This window comes from Lampetra planeri, chromosome 37 (genome assembly GCF_965212315.1).
Source record: "Lampetra planeri chromosome 37, kcLamPlan1.2.h2, whole genome shotgun sequence".
Lineage (NCBI taxonomy): Eukaryota > Metazoa > Chordata > Hyperoartia > Petromyzontiformes > Petromyzontidae > Lampetra > Lampetra planeri.
The window spans coordinates 6,700,957-6,721,561 of record NC_136143.1 but is presented as its reverse complement, the minus strand read 5'-3'; the positions used below and the strand labels follow the sequence as shown (position 1 = coordinate 6,721,561).

General features: G+C 46.0%; 1 protein-coding gene across 6 annotated transcripts in view; it reads right to left on the bottom strand.

The window, feature by feature from the left end:
- Window positions 1-3,672: 3,672 nt before the first annotated feature.
- The window catches only part of ACACA (acetyl-CoA carboxylase alpha), a 208,988-nt gene continuing 192,055 nt past the window's right edge, over window positions 3,673-20,605 (bottom strand). For all 6 annotated transcript variants that reach the window (XM_078611909.1, XM_078611906.1, XM_078611910.1 and 3 more), the window contains 4 exons: window positions 12,522-12,676; window positions 10,272-10,442; window positions 6,050-6,189; window positions 3,673-5,287 (listed from right to left, as the gene is read on the bottom strand). In XM_078611909.1, the coding sequence (XP_078468035.1) occupies window positions 5,161-5,287; window positions 6,050-6,189; window positions 10,272-10,442; window positions 12,522-12,676 (593 nt within the window). In that variant the 3' untranslated portion in view covers window positions 3,673-5,160. The remainder of the gene's footprint in view (window positions 5,288-6,049; window positions 6,190-10,271; window positions 10,443-12,521; window positions 12,677-20,605) is intronic.

Here is a 20,605-nt window from a genome sequence, read left to right as displayed (position 1 = left end):
ACGGGTAGGCCGTGAGTCACTGGTGAGTAACCGTTTGTCACTCATTTCGGGTAGGGTACGGGTAGGGAGCGGGTACCCATTTGCGACCCTGGTGCGGCCGGGTACGGGTATGGGTAAGGAATCAAAACCCGTTTGCGACCTCTGACGGGCGGGCAAATCCACCAGGGCGATGGTCATACGTGTCGGTGTTTTCGTCAAGGAGGTGAATATGGCGAGCGACGTTATCTCAAGTGATAAAAACAGAACGTCCCGGACACGTGGAATTCTCCTGTATTACTTTCGTCTGTATTTCCACGTCTGCTGACAAGGAGGACAATTTGTAAAGACATTGCTCAAAGGTGGCAACTGCGAGCAGCGTAGCACAGCACAGCGAGTCATCTCAACACGCGCACAGCCCGAGGCGTCTCCTCCGCTCAATCGACCCATTCGACCACGCTCACCTTCCGTGAGCGAGGGGTGGAACGTCCACCGTTCTCATGGCGTGAACCGCAATTTCCGCACGACAAACACACGGATACAGTTATACGGATAAAGTACGAGCAACTGACCTCTTGCGATGCAAATAGTAATCCGTGGGTTTTCAAAAACAACTTTTTAAAAAAGTAATCCCCAAGGACAAACTTGTGCGCTGATTTAAGTGAAACAGTAAAGTAGTTTTTTTATCAACCCCCCCCCCCCTCGCATTAAGACGCTTTATCAATAAGTGCTCTTAACCAGAATCCCCGTGATTTACGAGTTTATGGTGAAGGTGGTGGAAAAACCTGTGCCATGGAATGGTGTTTCTGTGTTCCTCTGAGCCAGGAAAATATGCAGTGGGACAAATTCACGCGATGGTGGAAAGGCAGTTTCCACCAATACTTGGGATGGAACAAAAAACTAAAATGCCCACAATTTGATGTCAATTTGGTTGCTTTTGCAGATAAAATTTGCATTCAATTTATTTCCACGAATCTTTTGCATCTCAAATCAGCAGAAAAGGCGACTTCCTACAACACGTGAATCTGACCCATTCTGTTGAAGTGTCATTGTCACTCGCTCATGGCAACACCAAAAAAAACACACGTGTTGAAACTTCTGGGGGGTTTACTCGGTCCATTCCTTCTCGTCACTGTTAGCCTCTCCATCAACCTCCTGATCGTCAACCTCATCAAACAGTAATGCTTAGACCATGAGACAACCCCCTCTGTGTAGCAATACACCACAGGGAACACATCACCCCATCTCCTTGTGGCCGTAACCGTTGCTCGCTTCACAGGGTCCGTTTCAAACCGCGACATCACGCGTCTAGTTGACACTTTCGCATGTTTTTTTTTCGTCGTCGTTTCTAGTTGACAACGTTGACAAAGTACCCTGATAACGGTGGTCATAAGCACCATGAGGGCAGACATTGATAGTTTAGGTATCTAACAATTCACTCTCCACACACCCACCATTTCCATAAAAATGTCTTAATTTAAAGCAGGGGTCGATTTTTTTTGTTGTTGTCTTGTTTGTATTGTCTGATTTGTACCGTCCAAATTTTCCGTCGTGTTTGTACCATCTCGTCTGGCCTCCTGTATCAACGCAATTGTCCCGTCTCATTTGCTGTCCGTCTAGTTTGTCTCATCTCGTTCGTCCGTCAAAACTGTTGGAAATATTTGCATCACATCTGCACAAATCAACCATCAACCGATTCTCAACGCGCATGGTTTGACGCACGTGTTGTTCGCGTACGAATGAGCTCGAATCAATGCACATTTACTGATAGCGGGGGGGAGGGTGGGGGGGGGGACGTGTGAGGGGCACGTGACCAGCACCACAAGAGCCGTCATCTCTCCTTTCCTCGGCGGCATTCGCAGCTCCTGCGATAGAACTCAGTTGACATATTGACCTATGGGGGGGGGGGGGGGGGTGGGGGGGCGTGGAGGGAGGCCCTCACCGGGTTCTCATTCCAGGCCGAGCGGACCTATGTGCATAGACGCTCGGCGGGTTTTGGTAAACCAGATGGAAGTTGAACCTGGGTCACAGAGACTGGGAGCACGGCCTCAAAAGACTGAGACTGCCACGCGACCCGCTCTCCCCCAGAACCCCCCCCACCCCCCCGCAAAAAGAAACACGCCAGAGGCACCGCAATACAAGCTGGATCGATGTTACGAGCCGGATTAACGCTTCGAACCGAATCAACGCTTCATGCCGGATCAACGTTCCAAACCGAATCAACGTTTAAAGCCAGATTAGCGCTCTAAATTGGATTAATGCTTGAAGTTGAATCAACGCTCCAAGCCGGATTAGGGCTCTAAATTGGATTAATGCTTCAAGTCGAATCAACGCTGCAAGCCGGATGAGCGCTTCATGCCGGATCGACCCCACCAGCCAATGTAATGATCACACGCAGAATCAACGCCGTTTTAGCGAATCATATTCTTAAGAAAATCACCAAGCCCCCGCACCATACCACACTCCAGCCTCGAGATCCGAGGGCGGAGCCGAGCCGAGCCGAGGCAAGGCGAGGCTGGCATCGTGGCACGCTGAGTGCGGGGGCATTCGGACTCGATGCCAAATGGAAACGACGTGGCCAAGCCGGATCAACCAAGTGGCCCACCGAGAGGGAGGAGGCAGCACCGAGGGCACACGCTTGCTAGGCAGGAGCTCGCCAACTAGCCGGGAACGTTAGCCGCGCGAGCATCGGACGCGAGAGGGCCCTGAAGATGAGAAACCTGAACACAAGGCAGCCCCGAACCCAAGACGACTTTGAATCTAAGACCGTACTTTGAACACAAGACAGCCTTTAAAGTAAGCCTACTCTGAATATAAAACGGTCTTGAATACAAGACAGTCTTTAACACAAGGCAAGCCCAAGGACGCAAGACAGTATTGAACACAAGGAAGAGAAAACAAGCACTCGGCTGCCTGCCCAGACCTGGAATGTTGGTTACTGCAAGTGTAGTTCAGAGCACAGTATTAGGTTGTACCTTGTTAGGTTTTTATTTTGCTGCCCAGTTTCATGGTCTTTGGTGTTTGTTAAGAATGCTTCATATTTTACTTTACGCTTGTTACGCTTGCTTTTTTTATTCTTCATTTAGACGGAAAATTTTGAAACCACGATTCAGGAAATCCGACAAGTCTCAAATGATGGCAGAAGCACCGATGTCCAAATTGACAATGAGTCGTGTGATCACTCAAGACTCCGCGTGAATTATTTTTTTTTACGGTCAAGGATCGTCGAAAAAAGTAAGAACTCGTGAGTAGCAACCATTCACTTGTGCACTTACAGAATTCGCGTTTAAACTTTGTCAAACGAAAAAAAAATATCACGACGCTTCTCTCCGCCAACACTGATTTGTCGACCACTGCTTTGTGTGGGCGAAGGCGGTAAATCGGCCAAGACATCTCTGGCTCCGACCGTTTCAGCAGCTCAAGCACCGGTGATGTGTGCCCAGACCCCGTGTCGTGCCAGGGCTGGCGTTGTTGAGAACGGGGCGACGATTACCACTCCACGTCGAAACGCCACGACGCGGTTCCTGAGCGGTTTAAGCTCAAGCGGGTAGATAAGGGGTGTAACGATTCACCCAGCTGACCCATAACCACCACAGCCGGCATCCTTTTTGTATTTAGTTTGTTGTCCTTTGCTCGCACCTCCGATACGCACGGTTGGCTAGGCATGGCGCGAAATAAGTTGAACATGCGTAGATGGAATGTCGCAATCAAGATTTACTGTAAGAATCAACGTTTCGGGCGAACGTGGCAGATGCTGGAGACTGCGAGGGTCTCACAAGAACCCAAACACTTGTGAGTACGGAAATCGACAACCATCGATTAATTTAACGCTAATTGGTGATGCAACACAAGCGTAAAAATCAACATTAATCGATGAATCGATGCATCGTTACACCGCTAGAGCAGAGGTTTACAAAAACCTTATAAAAAGAGACGTCGCCACAGATCGTGTGCTCGGTTTTTTTTTTCATCAGTCCTTTCGTTAAGTTGATTGTAGCACGTCGTTTTTTTTTTGCGTGGCTATGTTTACCCGGGAACAAAAATAAAACGCTTCCCAACAGCTTCACGTTGCTTTGCACAAAAAAACAAAACAAATCATGACATTTACCGATCCACTTAATTGCCAGAGCTGATACCAAATTCACCCCACGTGTGTTTTCCCACAACAAACAGTGGGGGGGGGGAGAAAGTATTTGATTTGTCCCATGTAAAGAAAGCCATTGTGCGACCACACGGAATGGATGGGATTTGAGCTGTGCTGTGTGCAAACAGCAGACACAAGTCAGGAGGGGGATAACAAAAAAAACCTTGAGCCTGGATTCTGAGAACTCTGCCGTCTTTTTGTGTTTTTGTTCCCTGTACAGCAGCATTGCTGCTCTCACATACGGAATGAAAACACTGCGATTGTTTTTTTTTGTTGCAATATAGCAAATGTAATCTTTTATATATATTGTCATTTAAGCGCTGGCGAATTAATTTCAGGTGCTTGTTTTTGGAGAGGCAGGGTTGGGCGCTGGCGTAGGCAAGAGAACAATACAATTCAGAGAAAATAAAATAATATCAGCGGCTCAAAAATAGAAACCTTCCACATCAAAGGGAAGAGACGGTCACGGTTAAAATGTTTAAATAATTCCCCCACCAGCACTGGTCTTAATCGACAAGACAAATCTCCTGAAAATCCAGGTTCTTGGTTTTGATGTCCTCACGTGGGAGAAGGGGATGGGGTGATTGACAGGGGGTGGTAGCAGGTGGGTGGATGTGGCTGGACGATAGAATGGAGAGAATGCATTTCGGTCGGCAGGATACGGACAGCACTGGTGCGCTACGAGCGAGTGTTTGTAATACGAAAAGACGTCGCCGGGAAGATTCTCAGTCGGGGCGGTGGTGATGGTGGTGGGGGGGGGGGGTGTACGGCAGTTACATCTCAAAGGAAAGTGGCGGTTCCAAGATGAGCGGGATGGACGTTGAGAAGGCAGTTGGCAGGGTTGATGAGGACCTAAGGAGATGGAGGAGGAAGAGGGCGTGCAAGGTGGGGCAACGGTTGCGCGACCGGGCAAGCTTCAAAGTTCCCCGAGTCCCGTGCTTCTGGTTGCACCGGTTGGAGGTCGGCCTCGGTGTCTGCTGTGTTGGCATTGGGGATTCAGCTGGGTCTGTTGTGTGGGGGCGGGGGGGGGCACGGCGGGGTCAGGTAGAGGGGGGCGACTCCATGGTGGCGAGGATGTGTGCGATCTCCGTTCGCTGCGTCGCTCCGATGTGCTGCGTCATGTGCACAATTGAGTCCATGGCCACCTCTGGGTTAGCCTGCACCAGGCTGCTTCCAGACGGGGTGAATAAGGGAGGGGGTAAGGGAAGGGGGGCGGGAGTGGGGAGCCGGTAGGGGGGGGGGGCAAACAAAGAGACCTTTACATCAACGATGCTGCTCGTCACAACGTGTGCCAGCTTTGTCGAATCAATCAATGTTCTTTATTTGACCGGGTGAAGCCAATTGAGATTCATTATCCCTTGTGCATGGATGAGTTGTGGAATCGGAGTTAAATTCGGACGGTTGTTGAACAATGGCGCAAGGGTCTTGGACGTGAGTTGTGACATATACAATGGTAGTGAATGTGATTTTTTTTAATTAACGGTTCATTCTTAAAAACTTGTATGATGATGATAAGGATAACACACCTCCGATTAGCACGGGTGGATATGTACGGTTCAACATACATACATATGAATAAAGATAATTATTTTAAAAACGCTAATGATGATTTTCACGATAAAGTTTATGATGATGATATTTGTAACAATAATACAAATTTAGAATGGCAAAACAATGAGGATTGATTATTTTAATGGTGACGATTAACACGACGATATTAATAATAACAATAACAGCGATCACGACCAGGTCGTAACAATTGCGTAATGATCGCGGTGACGATGAACGAAGTTGGTAATAATTATGATGATGACTATGGCAGTGGTTACCACTGTCGACCATGACAAAGGTGATGATGCTATGAGAGATGGCGGATACGGCAACGCTGTTGCCGAACTATGCTGCCGATGCGGACGACGATGCACGTGCCTGCGTATCTGCTGCAGCACATAGTCGCGCTGGATGTACTTGATGTTCTCTTCGATGACCGAGCGCGTGCCCTCCTCCTCCTTCGCCAGCTGCCGCTCCAACCACTCCACCACCGCCTGGTTGTTGTCCCACAGGTAGGCCTGCCACCCCGTACAGCAGAGATCACAATCAGAACCTTTGTTTATGACTGGTGGAACCCGATGAGCTATGAAGCTCTTTTTCAGCGATGTGCGGTATGGGGCGGGTCAATAGCAGAAGAGGAGAGAGGGAGGGAGGGAGGGAGGGAGGGAGGGAGGGAGGGAGGGAGGGAGGGAGGGAGGGAGGGAGGGAGGGAGGGAGGGAGCAGGAGGGGAGGGATGAAGAGGAGGAGCTCAAACCAAGGTGACGCCACGCCACATGTGACACGATGCCCTTTGCACTGCGCTTGTGAGCGACATGGAAGCAAAGGCTGGGTTGCGGCTTGTGTATTTTGTACTGTGGAGTCGAAGTAATTGCTCGTGGCTCATGGGATCGTGGCTTATGGATCACTGATCCGGTCCCTGTGGCTCATGGATTGCGTTTCATGGCTCGCTCATCATGCATCGTGGTTCATGGCTTAGGTATCATGATCGTCGCTCAGGCATCCTTCCTGACTTGTATCATAATAGCTTGTGGTCTGTGGCTCAAGTATTGTGGCCCATGAACTATGGCTCTAGGACCCGTGTATCGTGGCCTGTGCATTGTGTATCGACTCATGGCTCTCGCATGCATCTCTCCACGTGTCTTGACACACTTGTTCCATGGTTCTCTGTCAGTGTCCAGTGATGAACGAGATGGCCCAGTGAGGATAATATGGAGCGATGAGATCAGCCCAAATTGCAGGAGTGAGACAGATCGTGTTATCCCAAGACTGTGATGGATGATGACAGTGTGGGGAGGCCTTCATCCAGCAGTGGAGAGACAATGGCTGACAATAATAATTTAGGTTTCCCTCGCTTTATGTGGGTTCATTTTGTGCAATTTCGCGCATATGCGGCTCACCTGTTTCGACCCAAATTTTGTGATGTTATGCGGTTTGGCTTCACTCACATGCGGCTATGTGGTCGGATGTGGGCCATTGTGTGCACTGTATGCGCTACTTGGCAGTCTTGTACACCATTTTTTGGAACGCAACTGCCGCATAAAGCGAGGGAAATCTGTTATCATTACTGTGCTACAACATCATATTTTCTGTGTCTAACTGTGATTGCAATAACTGGTGGTCAAAACACTTTAATCTGCTAGAAAATTAATTTAACAGCCACATTTTGGCAGTAATATAAATTCGATATTTTTTAAGAATTGAAGGCCATTAATTTTCTGCGTGCAAGCATCACATGTCTCAGTTTCCTCACATTGCTTAAGCGAAATAATGAAATGGCATTGTGTTTAGAGCGCCTGACTCACGACCGCTTGTGTTGAGATCGAAACGTCGTAGTTTGTTGTTATTTTTTGTTATTTTCTTTGAACCTATCTGCGTGACTTCACACAACCAGTGACGTGAGTTTAAAATCTTAGTCGGTGGTCATTCCAGGATATCATCGCTCCGGGACCCGCTTCACACAAGACGTCGGTTTTCTTCGTGTGCTCCAGTTTCCTCACACATTATGTATAAACGCTCATTACTTGGCTGAAAACATCTTAGTATATCTAGAGAACTGCAGAGCTTGGGAAACTGTTGTTAGCACCGGCTTACAGCCTTGATTGTTGCCTTCGAGCTTGTCTGTGGTTCCACAGCGATTGCGAGATGCAATCGTGTTTAAAATCAACATTATTAAAATGACTACCATATTAAGGGAACCCAACGTTGACCAGTAGGGTTAATGAGTCCTATATATTTCGATTTAAAGCTTTCGTGACTGCAGGGATTCATATTCTTGGTTCTTTCGGTAAAGTCATGTAGAAGGGAAGCTTTTGTTGCAGTCGAAACGTCGTGATTATTTTATTGTTTGATATTTTTATTATTTTATTATTTCCCTTCTACGTGACTTTACCGAAAGAACCAAGAATATGAGTGCTATATAGTTTCCCCAATATAATTCAACACTATGACATAGCATCACTTGTGAAAATATGACAATTATCGCGATATCCTACAACGTAACAATTGTATTTTATGTATGTATATTGAACTTCTTTCACATCGTATGTAGCCAGCCGTGATAATCGTAGATTGTTATTTTACTGGTTGTGTGCTTTGATGTACTCACATTATGAATAAAGATGACTCAAAAGTTCTTCAACTGCAGCTCACCCAACACAAGTCTACCATAAGTCCTCTAATCTTTGTCACTTTTAAATCTATAATTATTTTAACCTGGATGGCTGTCAGTTACAAGATATATAAATACTGTACTTAAATGAACTTCTGCAAGATAGTGTTCATTATCTCACGAATATTTTTTGTCAGGAATTAAGATATATATCGCAAATTACGAACGATATTTTGCAAAACTGATGATGCGATTATGGTGCACCTCATGTCGTACGATATATCGTAATATCCCATTATCGCGGCATCCCGAGAAAGTAGTCGCCCCCCTGGGTAGGCAGGTACCTGCAGGCCCTCACGCGCTGTTAGGCACGGGGGTTAAAGCCCGTTAAGTCGGGTAATTACAGCAGGAATCGCTGCTCAGCGGGGGCTCCTCCATAATTACCCACACCGAATGGCAAGACGCCACAAGGAGCACTCTTCTCTTCCTCCTCCGGTCACGGCTTTGTCAATACCGTGCAGTGCTCGCGTGTGTGTGAGTACGTAGTGCAATGCCAGCGTGTGTGTGCGAGTACGTAAGGGGGAGTGCTGAACTACGAACTCGGTGGCCCGAGTTCGATTCCCGCTCACAGCCAGCACCATTGACGATTATCTGAACAGGTCCTGGGCCTTCCCCATAGGCCCTCGCTAACATCACTTGCCCTGAAAGTCTATTTAGGATATATGGGGGATATTTGTATTTTGTATGTGTGTATGAGTGTGACTATGTGTGTTTACGTCCGTGTGTGTGTGTGAGTGTAACTTTACTGCGTGTGTACGTGTGTGCGTGTATGCGTGTGCGGTGGTCCGGTGAAGGTGCCCTCAGACGCAGCGTGTTTGTCGTGCATCAGTGAACACTCTGTAGGCTTTGTTCTTGCGTTGTTGTTGTTGTTTGTAATTTGATTGTGCAAGACTGGGTTGTGCAGCCAATTGGCGAAGAAAGGTCTGAATACAAACATCTCAACAGAATGCACAGTGGCCTTTCCGCCAGAAAATAGAAATTGGCAGTTTTGTTATTCTATGAAATAAATAAAAATAAATAAATTTGCCACATTTTCCATCCACATCACCGTTGGTATTTAGTATGTGTATGTGCCACATATTAACTAGGAATGTAACATCATCAATTGTAAAGCGCTTAGACAATTTTAAATCGATTCTTATGCTCGTGATGCAGGCATTTAATCACGTATGTGAGAATTGAGTCTCCATGATTCATGCAAATTACTTACATATTGTATAAAAATAAATCGCTCACGTTATATGTGGCGTGGAGCAGTGGTGCAGTGGTTCGCGCACTGCATTATGAACCCGTAGACTTGAGTTTAATTCTACGCCACGGCAAAGACTGCCCCCATGACCAAACCGCACGAACCAGTGTGGCGAAGTATGGTCAAACAACAATCATGGCAAAAAGCAATACGTTTAAATGTTTTACTCATGGAGCAAACAAAACTGGACAAAAAGAAAGAACACAAATTAGTCCAGGAGAACAGGGGGCCACCAACAATGCTGGTGCCAGCCATTAACACAGGGGGCAGCCAGCAATGCTGGTGAAATGCAGTTTCCACCATAAGTGCCAATTGCAACTCACATTACTGGTAACAGCTGATAATGCCAGTGACGGCTGGTTGTACCAGTGAGAGCCAGTAACATCAGTGAGAGGCAGGACAACAAGAGACAGCCGGAGACACTTGTGGTATCCTGTAACACCAGTGGCATTAAGTAACACTGGTGACAGTCGGTAGTCTCAGCCGGTAGAGCCAGCGGTGCCAGTCGGTAACGCTACTGATGGCCGGTATTGCCGGAGATGGACAGCTGAATTTGGCGGTGTCTCATTTAGCTGGTGACAGTAGGTAACACGAGCAGAAGCTGGTTGTCTCGGTGGTGTGAGTGTGCGTCGGTGATGCTGGTGGCGGCCTGTTTTACCGGTGGTAGCATCCGGGACCTCACCTTGACGGTTCCCTCGGCCTCCACGAACCAGCGGCGCAGCATCGACTCGACACGGCCCTCGCTGAGCTCCGGGTTCGCCTGCAAGATCCGCTTCCTCGCCTGGTTCTCCAGCAGCAGCCGGCGCAAGCGCCAGTAGAAGAATGTGCGTGACGTCTTCCACTCCAGTACGTCCTGCGCGACGCGCACGCACGTGCTCGTTTAGCACCGCACGCAAAGGGGTGGTCGCGATGTCGCGGGATGTATCGCCGTGTCACGCAGTGAACCACTGTGTCACGTAATGTGATGCTGTGGTATTGGGTACTGTGTTACTGTGTCGCACAATCTGTTGTTATGTTTATTAGGTAATGCGTTACTGTGTCACGTAACACAATGTTACCGTCCTGCTGCATTGCGTTACTGTTTCACACAGTGTATTTTTCGTTTCATGATCAACCCAAGACATTGAAAACCTCTTCCTCATCGCCAACCCCACCCCCCTTTGTCTTCCTGCTTCAACCTGCCGCGCCAGTCAAGGGCCCTGCTCAATAGGTTCCATTACCGGCCAGGGTCCGGGTGCAGCAGCCAACCTCCGCACACCAGGAGCCAACGTGATCAAAACCCAACTCTGTAAATTGGGTCAGCGAAGGACTATGTCATACATTGTCCATTGGAACCTCATTTGCCAGTATAAAATATGATAATTGGTTTTTACCCTTCTATCTGGCAACAAAACTGACACCTTTTTTACAAGGAGTCATGTTTACATAGACCACAATACCTGCGGTCATAATGCAAAAAAAAACATAACTCTGATAATGTGCACTGTCCTTGAAGTTGATTGGTCCACACCCGAGACAGCTTTCCTTAGAGCCTAGTCTCACATGGGTTGGACCAGATGACGCCAGGAAAGCTGTCTCGGGTGTGGACTAATCAACTTCAAGGACAGTGCACATTATCAGAGTTATGTATTTTGTTTGCATTATGACTGCACCTATTGTGGTCTATGTAAACATGACTCCTTGTAAAAAATGTGTCAGTTTTGTTGCCAGATAGAAGGGTAAAAAACCAATTATCATATGTCATACATTGTCCATGGGTGGCCCCTGACTAGAATCGCCAGTGGACCCAGTGCCCTCCCTCTCCGCACTGCTGATGAAGCGGCTGTCTCTTGGCTCGGCAAGACGAGCTTACGATAATAATAAAATTACATTTTGTATTATTGCGTCACGTAATATGCCGCCACTGTGTTTGTTGCATCACAGCCTGTGTTAACATAAGACATCTAATCGCTGTGCCGTTTGATTTAATTGATTTATAACATACCGATTCACTGTGCCACAGAACGTATCAGTATGTCACACTATACTGCGTCACATGCCGCGTCATAGCATGCAGTGCAATGTTACGTTGTTTTAGAGTGTTGTGTCAAATTGTGTCACATCACGTGACATGTCACATCATATCACATTATTTAATACATAATGTGCCATTCATTGGATCATTATCCTACAGGATGTAACAATACACTTTGACACAGTTATCAAACACAACATACAACACACCGTGGAACAGTTATTCAACAGAGGAAACAATAATACACTGTGACACAAAGCCACATTACGCGACACAGTAATATAAAACCCAATGCAGCAACACATCATATGACACAGCAACGCATTACATGACTAATCAACAATACAAACGCTCACATGGACACGATGAATGAATACACATTCAAAACTACGCGGTGCCTTGTGGTATCTACGCGATGCTGTGTTGTTGCAGTGCGGTGCGGTATGGTTCTGTGCTGCGTGGCGGGTTGTGTGGTTCTGTGCTATGCTGTGTTGTTGCAGTGCAGTGCGGTATGGTTCTGTGCTGCGTGGCGGGTTGTGTGGTTCTGTGCTATGCTGTGTTGTTGCAGTGCAGTGCGGTATGGTTCTGTGCTGCGTGGCGGGTTGTGTGGTTCTGTGCTATGCTGTGTTGTTGCAGTGCAGTGCGGTATGGTTCTGTGCTGCGTGGCGGGTTGTGTGGTTCTGTGCTATGCTGTGTTGTTGCAGTGCAGTGCGGTATGGTTCTGTGCTGCGTGGCGTGTTGTGTGGTTCTGTGCTATGCTGTGTTGTTGCAGTGCAGTGCAGTACGGTTCTGTGCTGCGTGGCGGGTTGTGTGGTTGTGTGCTATGCTGTGTTGTTGCAGTGCAGTGCGGTATGGTTCTGTGCTGCGTGGCGTGTTGTGTGGTTCTCTGGGGGGCTGTGCGGTGTGCGGTGCACTCACCGTGATGGCTCCCTTCTCGTGCATGCGTCCCGGCGTGTCGTGCAGGTCGGCAAACTTGACGGCCACCTGGTGGTAGATGGGCAACAGGAACTCCTCACGCTCCTTCAGCTTCCCCTCCAGCTCCTTCTTCTCCGTGGCGCTCAGCTCAGGAGTCCCTGCAAAGCGAAACAAAGACGACGAGTCAGCAACCATCGGCAAAATTGGCAGCGGCGGCGACGGCTGTAGCCATGGCTTAATTTTTCACTGAAATATTTCCCAGGTCGCTGGGAGACTCGAGTAGGTGGTGAGTGACTATTAGTAGCCGCAGCCAAAGCAAAATGCATACTGGATGTGGAGTGATCATCGTTTTTTGGGTCGCTGGTAAACTAGAGTAGGTGGCATGTGATTACACTGGTCAACACACTTTTTCTGGCATAAGGTATTCCAACGGTTTAAAGGTAATTTTGGGGTGCTGATTCCAAATCTGGCATCAGTTTTTGTCTATCACATCAGGTTTTTGAGATATTAAATATTGCATTTTCAATAAAAACTGCAGAAGAAAAATATTAAATAAATGTGGATATCTACATAAATTGATATTATAAACACACTATCCTAAAAATACAGCACCATATTTTAACACTAAAGCAGTCACTGACTCGCAACAACTTGCAATCATAAGTGACAGAGTTAATTTCGGGTAAAATCAATGAAAATGGGGTATGCCGATAGCATAAAATGAGATGTGATAGAGCAAATCTGACATCAGATTTGGAATCAGCACCCTGAAATTAGTCTAAAACAGCTGCAAAAGTCCAGGCCAAAAAAAAATGTTTTTATTTTGTTGACCCGTGTTATTAGTATACCAGGTCACTTGTGCAAAAGAAACTATTTTGGTTTCTTGAGTATTCACCTCGTCACAAATACATTTGATCCACAGCCATAGTAAAGAGTAGAGTGGATGCAGTGTGCCGGGCGTGGAAATATTTTCGTGGTTGCCAACCTGGACAAACAAGCCTGAAATTGAGCCCTGCTGGTGGCTCCCCTCGCTAATAATATCACTCATTAACAACTGACACATTTTTAGTCCTGGTGGGTTCTTACCTGGTTATACATGATGCCTGTCTATTTCATATTTTTTTATGGTCTTTGATTGGTGTTTAAAGTGTACAACGTACCCTTGTTTATATACATTAATCCGAATCTCCCCTATAGTCTGTTTCGGGCTCTCAACCAACTAAAAAAATCATGCTTTATTGAAAGAAAGAAAATAGCAATGTATGCGTTGCTCTTTGCGGACGATGGCCGTAGAGCAACGGATTGTTTCACTATGTGGGTTACCCCCATCAAATGCAGTGTGAGTTTTCTTCGGGTTCTCCAGTTTCCTCCCACATGAGGTCAAACGCTCATGAATGGAAATTGCCAAATATACCAACGTAGCAGGACCGTCCTAAAAAAAAGTTGAAAAGCTTCAGCCAGCAAAGCTTTCCCGGATAAAGAGCAATATTTATATTATAGAGACACTGGTCTCCAGCAAAGGAATGTGGAATTTCCACAAATTTCCCATAAGTTTAAGTGGGGATGAGCACTGTGAATATAGATAATTGTGGAAATGTCTACGTTCAAGATAATATTGTTATACTTTTCTGTTTTGAAAGCATGTACAACTTGTAACGTGTAACACTTTTAACTCAAAGGCATTGGCAATACAATATTATGATTTATAATTGTCACATGACAACCTTATTACTTGACTGTGTCGGGTGGATGAGGGTTTACAACACACATTTAGTTTACACGATCTGACCCAATCATCAATTATGAATAATAACACTTTGCTGCCACTGTTGTCTGTCTGGTGGCCAAGTTACCCTTGAAAAAAAAAGAGTTGGGTAGCTCAAATAAGCTTTATTCGGGAAATAATCCTCTGAATGGAATTTTGAAATTCTCATTTGCGATACAAATACACTTTCACTTAAGTTTGACATTGTAATGCGGACTCCACTGTGACAAAACAATCCATTGTTGTACTGTCATTCTGTGATCCCATGCCTGTGCTCCACACGGTCACCAACCCATACTAATCATACTCTTAGGTTTTTTCGGTAAAGTCACGTAGGTAGAAATAAATAATACAAATTGAAATAATAATAGAAATAAAATAATAAATCACGACGTTTCGGAGGCAACACAAGTCTCCGTCATCAGGTGGGACCGTCACAGCTAAATTTACTGTATCAAGTTGATACAGTAAATTGTGCAACACTTGATACAGTAAATTTAGCTGTGACGGTCCCACCTGATGACAGAGACCTGTGTTGCCTCTGAAACGTCGTGATTTATGATGTTATTTCTATTATTTTTATTATTTATTTTTACCTACGTGACTTTGCCGAAAAAACCCAAGAATATGAATCCTTGCAGTCACGAAAACTTCAAATCTAGAATCCATACTAATCAGTGTGGTGACCTACGATGAAATAACCCCCCCACAAGCCGCACAACATGGGTAGCTCCTCATCCTGCAGTGGATTGACAACAACAAAATTAATGTACACGTACATCACCATCATGACCACTTGCATAAACGTAAAGAGTACTACCCACAAACGCCCAGAGGATTTATAAACAAAAAAATTCCAGCCATTCCAAATGAGGGCCTCCCACACATTATGTTGACCATTAGGGCATTTTTTCACCATACTTCACCATTCTGGTCAATGCAAGTTTGTGAAGTCGAGCGAACGAGTTGGCGCAGGGGGACATCAGAACTGGTTGTGATATCACTTCCCACTAAAGCTATGGCCAGGAATTTAAACTGAGTCTTCGGGTTCATAGTGCAAATCACGATACACCCGGCCACTGCTCCCACTGCTCCAACCCCAATGGATTTAAGCTCGAGTCAATTCGTTGCCGCCACTCCCCGACCCAACTTCCTCATTCCCCCTTCGCTCCTTCTCCTCCATGGACCATGGCCGTGCCTGGGCCTGAATTAAACGACAAATGTAACGCTACTCATGGGGGACAAACAAAGCCACGGGCAAACAGATGTTTAGCGAACCCCGCCACGTAATGAACTCTAACCCCTAATCAAACGCCGCTGCAGAACGGGCCGCAGATCAAAACACTTACGCTTAACCTATCCACCCGCCCCCCACATCATCGCCCCCCTCACCCTTCCGCCACCCAATAACCATCACGTGACAAAATGAACCCAATTTATTCTTCGGCAGACGTGCGTGAATACGTTGCTATGTCCCTCCTTTAAAATTGTGCAACACATTCCTGTGAAACACGTGTTCCGCATCAAGAAGTAGTCGAAGGACAATTGGAAGAATTATAATTCTGGTCAGAATGTCAACTTCGTCCTTTATATCTCTGGGGTTGACACAATTAGTCCGATACAATGTTTGGAAAGTGGATCCCACGAAGTGACTGAATCTAGCCATAGGAATGTGGAATTGCCACCACTATCTAAGCATTGCGGGGTGATGAGCACCCCACAATGCTCATAATAATTTCGTATTTTTTGCATCATTTTATTCTGATTGTGCTATCAGTGTCATGTGATGAGAGGAATTATCCATTTGGACCTGCTGCAGAATCGTGTATCACCCTCTATTGGAGAAGGGTCTGAGAAAGAACATATCAGAGAACTAATTCTGAGATCCCTTTATAGTGATCTCTTATTCAAGCCACCCTGCTACAGTGAGACATGTCAATCGCAAGATAGTTCAATCACTATTTTTTTTTATTATTCTCAGAGTTAAAATTCAGTTACATTTCATGTAAACCCAAAAGGTAATCGTCTGGTTTGCTTGTGCTGCCATTGGGTGACTGTGCTGAGATCATCAGGGACCAAGCTTACTCATGGGTGACTGACACCTGTTTTTTAATCCATAATCTGTGGTACCAGCTCAGTGTCTCTGACCTCCAGGGAGAGACTGTGATATTCCCTTAAATATATACTGTACTGTATATATACAAAGACCAAGATCCCCATATAGCTAACAAAGACTTTTGGGGCAAGTGCCGTTAGTGAGTACCTATTAAGGCTGGCGCAGCGCATGAGGGCCCAAGACCAGGCTCAACCACCTTTGTCTTCTCAGTGCACTAACCAATACGCCACCACTCCCTGCATACTGTGTGTGTATACACAGTTCTATCAGATATACTGCCCACTACAGTGCGATACTGTAATCAGTGAACCAATAAAAAGATCACCTTGATAAAATTGGATATATGGATTTATTTCCATTATTTAAGGTAGGCGAGAACCCATCGAAACAACACTTCTCATTAGCAAGGGTGATTGCAATTAGAATGCAAATACTTAGCAGTAATTTTTTTTAATGGCCTTAAATACGCCTTCCACTAGGATTGGTGTATTATTTTGTTACTGTTATCATACATACCTAACACTCTTCAACAGAGTCATTAATTGGGGGGAAATGAAATAAATAAAGTAGACATGTACATTCATAGATGCAGCTATTATTTCAATCCACATATGAATTAGCCCCCCCCCCCCCAATCTGTGCCAGTTATGGGGGAGCTATATGACCATACTTCACCGCGCTGGGCAGTACGGGTTGGTGACAGGGGGAACACAGAATGGCAGCAATGGATTTTTTCTTACTGCACCCTGTGCAACCCACACGTGTCACAACCCTGCAGTCGCCTATGGTATAGTGTTTGTGCGTGCGTGATGGTCTCCCGTCGAAGCACTATCCAGGCTCAATACCTGCTTAGCTTCCGAGACCTGATAAGACTGGGTGCATTTCGGGTGGTTTGGTCACAGGCCAAACAGACAACAGTCTGTTTATCTCCATATATATAACAGGCAAAGTTGTGATTATGTGTGTCTGTTCACAATGTTTAGCGTAGTTCCCGACATGCAACAAACTTGAAATTAGCCATGTGGGTACTTTCCAGACTGTACACCATGCAAAAATTATACAAAAAACACTTTTTTCGGGGGGGGGGAGCCCAATAATGCATAGATTTTTTGCACGGCAAGTGAGCTGTGACGTCACATCTGTCATGTGACCCGTGTGCAGAAGCATAACGGAGTGTGCCTTCTGATCGCGGGTAAAGTGAAATACAAGTGTGTTGCAGGTCTAAGGCGTTCTTTGCGCAGCATTGCTTTATTATTTCAGTCGTTTACTACCGTACGCACCCTGAAAGTTGTGTCTGCAGCAAGCGCGTGTATGTGTACATATAGACGCGCGCGTGTGTGTGTGGGGGGGGAGCGGTAGTGTAGTGGTGTGCTACGAACCCGGCGACCCGAGTTCGATTCCGGCTCACGGCCACCACCGGTGACGATTATTTGAACCGGTCCTGGGCCTCCCCTAGGTCGACTCAGCCTCAAAAGAGTAACTGGTGTGGTGTGTGAACATCGCCACTGGGGAGACAAAGGCGGTCGGGCGTGTTGAATCCAAGTCCCGGGCGAAGCCGGGTAGGAAAGCTAGTTACTTATATTACAGTATTACCAAAAATCCATCCCAACGGAACTTTATACATTTTGTGCATTATTTTTTGAGTTTCTCTTGGGTTGGACGTACATTGCTGGGGATCTTTTGACATCAGACAGACAACTCCTTAAAAAAAATCGTTACATGAAGGCACGGAAGCGAAATGCAGGTGGACCAGCTGAATTTAGAGAAAATTGAGTGTAGCCGTTATATATTTATTTGTGAATAGCCTACTGTTGTCCACAACAGTAATTTTCGGAACAGGCAATGGGTGAATGGGCTTCAGTTTAAAATGTGTGTTTATGTGTATGCTTAAATGTGTAGCTGTGTGTATGCATGTGTGTGTGTGTTTCTGTGTATAAATTTTTGCATGTATGTTGCAGATGTGTGTAAATGTATGTATTGTTGTGTGAATGTGTGTATATGTATGTGTAAGCACTTGTGTGCGTGAGTGTATTTGTGTGCATCTGTAGATATGGCTGTACACACATATACACGTACATAAGTACATGTGTGTGTGTGTGTGTTTAGGGGTAGAGGTCGTGAAATCTGAGTTCGATCCTCACTCATGGCCAACACCAGTGCCGGGCATGGTGCTGGTCACCCACCCCCTCATGTGCCATGCCAGCCCTAATAGGTGCTTGCTAACAGCACTTGCCCCAACAGTCTGTTACAGACTATACGGGGGATATTTGTCTCTGTATGTGTGCATACGTACAACGTGAGTGTTTGTTTGTATATCGGGCACACAGCGCTGCCATTATGTGCATAAGAGCAGCATTACCCGCTCGGGGCGTGAAAGCGGCGCTCATCAAGCGCTCCGCTATCGAGGCTGTTGGGCCACCAATGTGGCATGCGCGCAAGACGGGCGATTCAAGCATATCAAATTATACGAGGAAGAAGCGGCGCGCTCGCTAAATCACTGACAATTTTCACCTACGCCGAATCAATATAATGAGGGGGGGGGGGGGGGTTACGAAAAACACTGCTTCCGAAAGAGAAATTACGGGGGGAACATAAAAAAAAGGCAAAATGAAGCCGAGAGACGAAACTCGTTTCGTTCGGAGCTAAATAATGACGGGCGGCGAGTAAAACCCGCGAAATGCTGTCCCTGCGCCAGGTCGGTGAATTGAGACCTCGCGTGATTAGTGGGTGCGAGATGGGATGCGGCGAGTGGAAGGGGACGTGTGTGGGTCTTTATATCAATCCGCGCCGGAGTATGGATGTGGTTTCTGGCCACTGAAAAAGTAAAACATATAGATATATAAAAAGATGTGGCTCGGAGATGAGAAAGAGAAATGATACAGAGTGAAAAGGTGATGCGGTGCTATGGTGATGGTATTAAGAGATCGACGCTAGTCCTGACGATAATCTTAGCCCAAGCCCTATCCGAAGACTTAACCCTGTCTGTCCGTTCTCGTCGCGTTAACCCTAGCCATAACCCTAACAACAGTTTCAGACCTACCCCCTAACCTTACGCACAATGTCATACCCTACTAACTCTCACACAAGCCTTAAACAAAGGCTTGACCATGTTTGCTACAATCAAACTAAGTGTAGCCTCAACACAAACAGTAGTCCAAGATCTAACCCGAACCCTTAACCACACCAACCATGCCCTACTAAAATCACCTTAATCCTAACAACAGTCCTAGACCGACCCATAATCTTACCTACAAAGCCATTCCCTACCCATAACGAAGTACTAACACTAACCCAAGCCCTTGCCATTATATAAACAAAAACTAAATCCATAACCAACCATAATATAGCCTTCGTCATTCAAACACTGACCATAACCACAGTCTTCAATGCATTGTTTAAAATTGTATTCAAATGTTAATGAAAAATACATCCAATTGTGCACGCAATAATTTATGTTTTACTATTGTGGAAAATTAGGTGAAAACCAATATAAATTTCATGAACATGATATGAAATTACAGGAAAAATGTTTTAACTAGAATTATATGCTGCATTTATGCTAATGAGGCTGACAATGTAGTAGAAATGAGAAACAACGCAAACGACAAAGTATGAACGATTTGAAGATAACAAATTCATGAATCGGATTGCGACCCCAAATGGTGAAAATTCATCGAATCGTGGTGGTGGCAGTGGAGCTCGCTGCATGGGGAGAAGGATCAAGTCTGGCTTTAAACCCAAAAATATCTGTATCATCAACCCCAGCCTTAGCCCTAACCCTAGCTCTAACCTTCACCCTAATCCTTGGCTACAGCAGAGTGGTTTCGATTGTGAATCAATGCCTACGCTAAAGAACAGGGCTCCAAATAAGACATTGATCTCCATTACTTTCTTTTCACAGTGTCACCGTGTCTCACCACATTGCACCTGTGGCATTGGGGCGGGGGCATATGCTTGTATGTTTAACATTAAACCTAGAGATACTGAAAGAGGAACGCATGGATCAGAGAACAGACAAGTTAGAGATGTCATATTGACTGCAAAGAATAGTAGGTGTACTGGGACAGGACACGTGGCTAGAAGGAATGACAGCCGGTGGTTGAGACTAATAACAAAGTAGCAGCTCAAAGAGGGAAGACGGAAAAAAGAATGTCCACCACGGACTGACCAGCATGGTGAAATATGGTCAAGATCCCCCCTGCGACC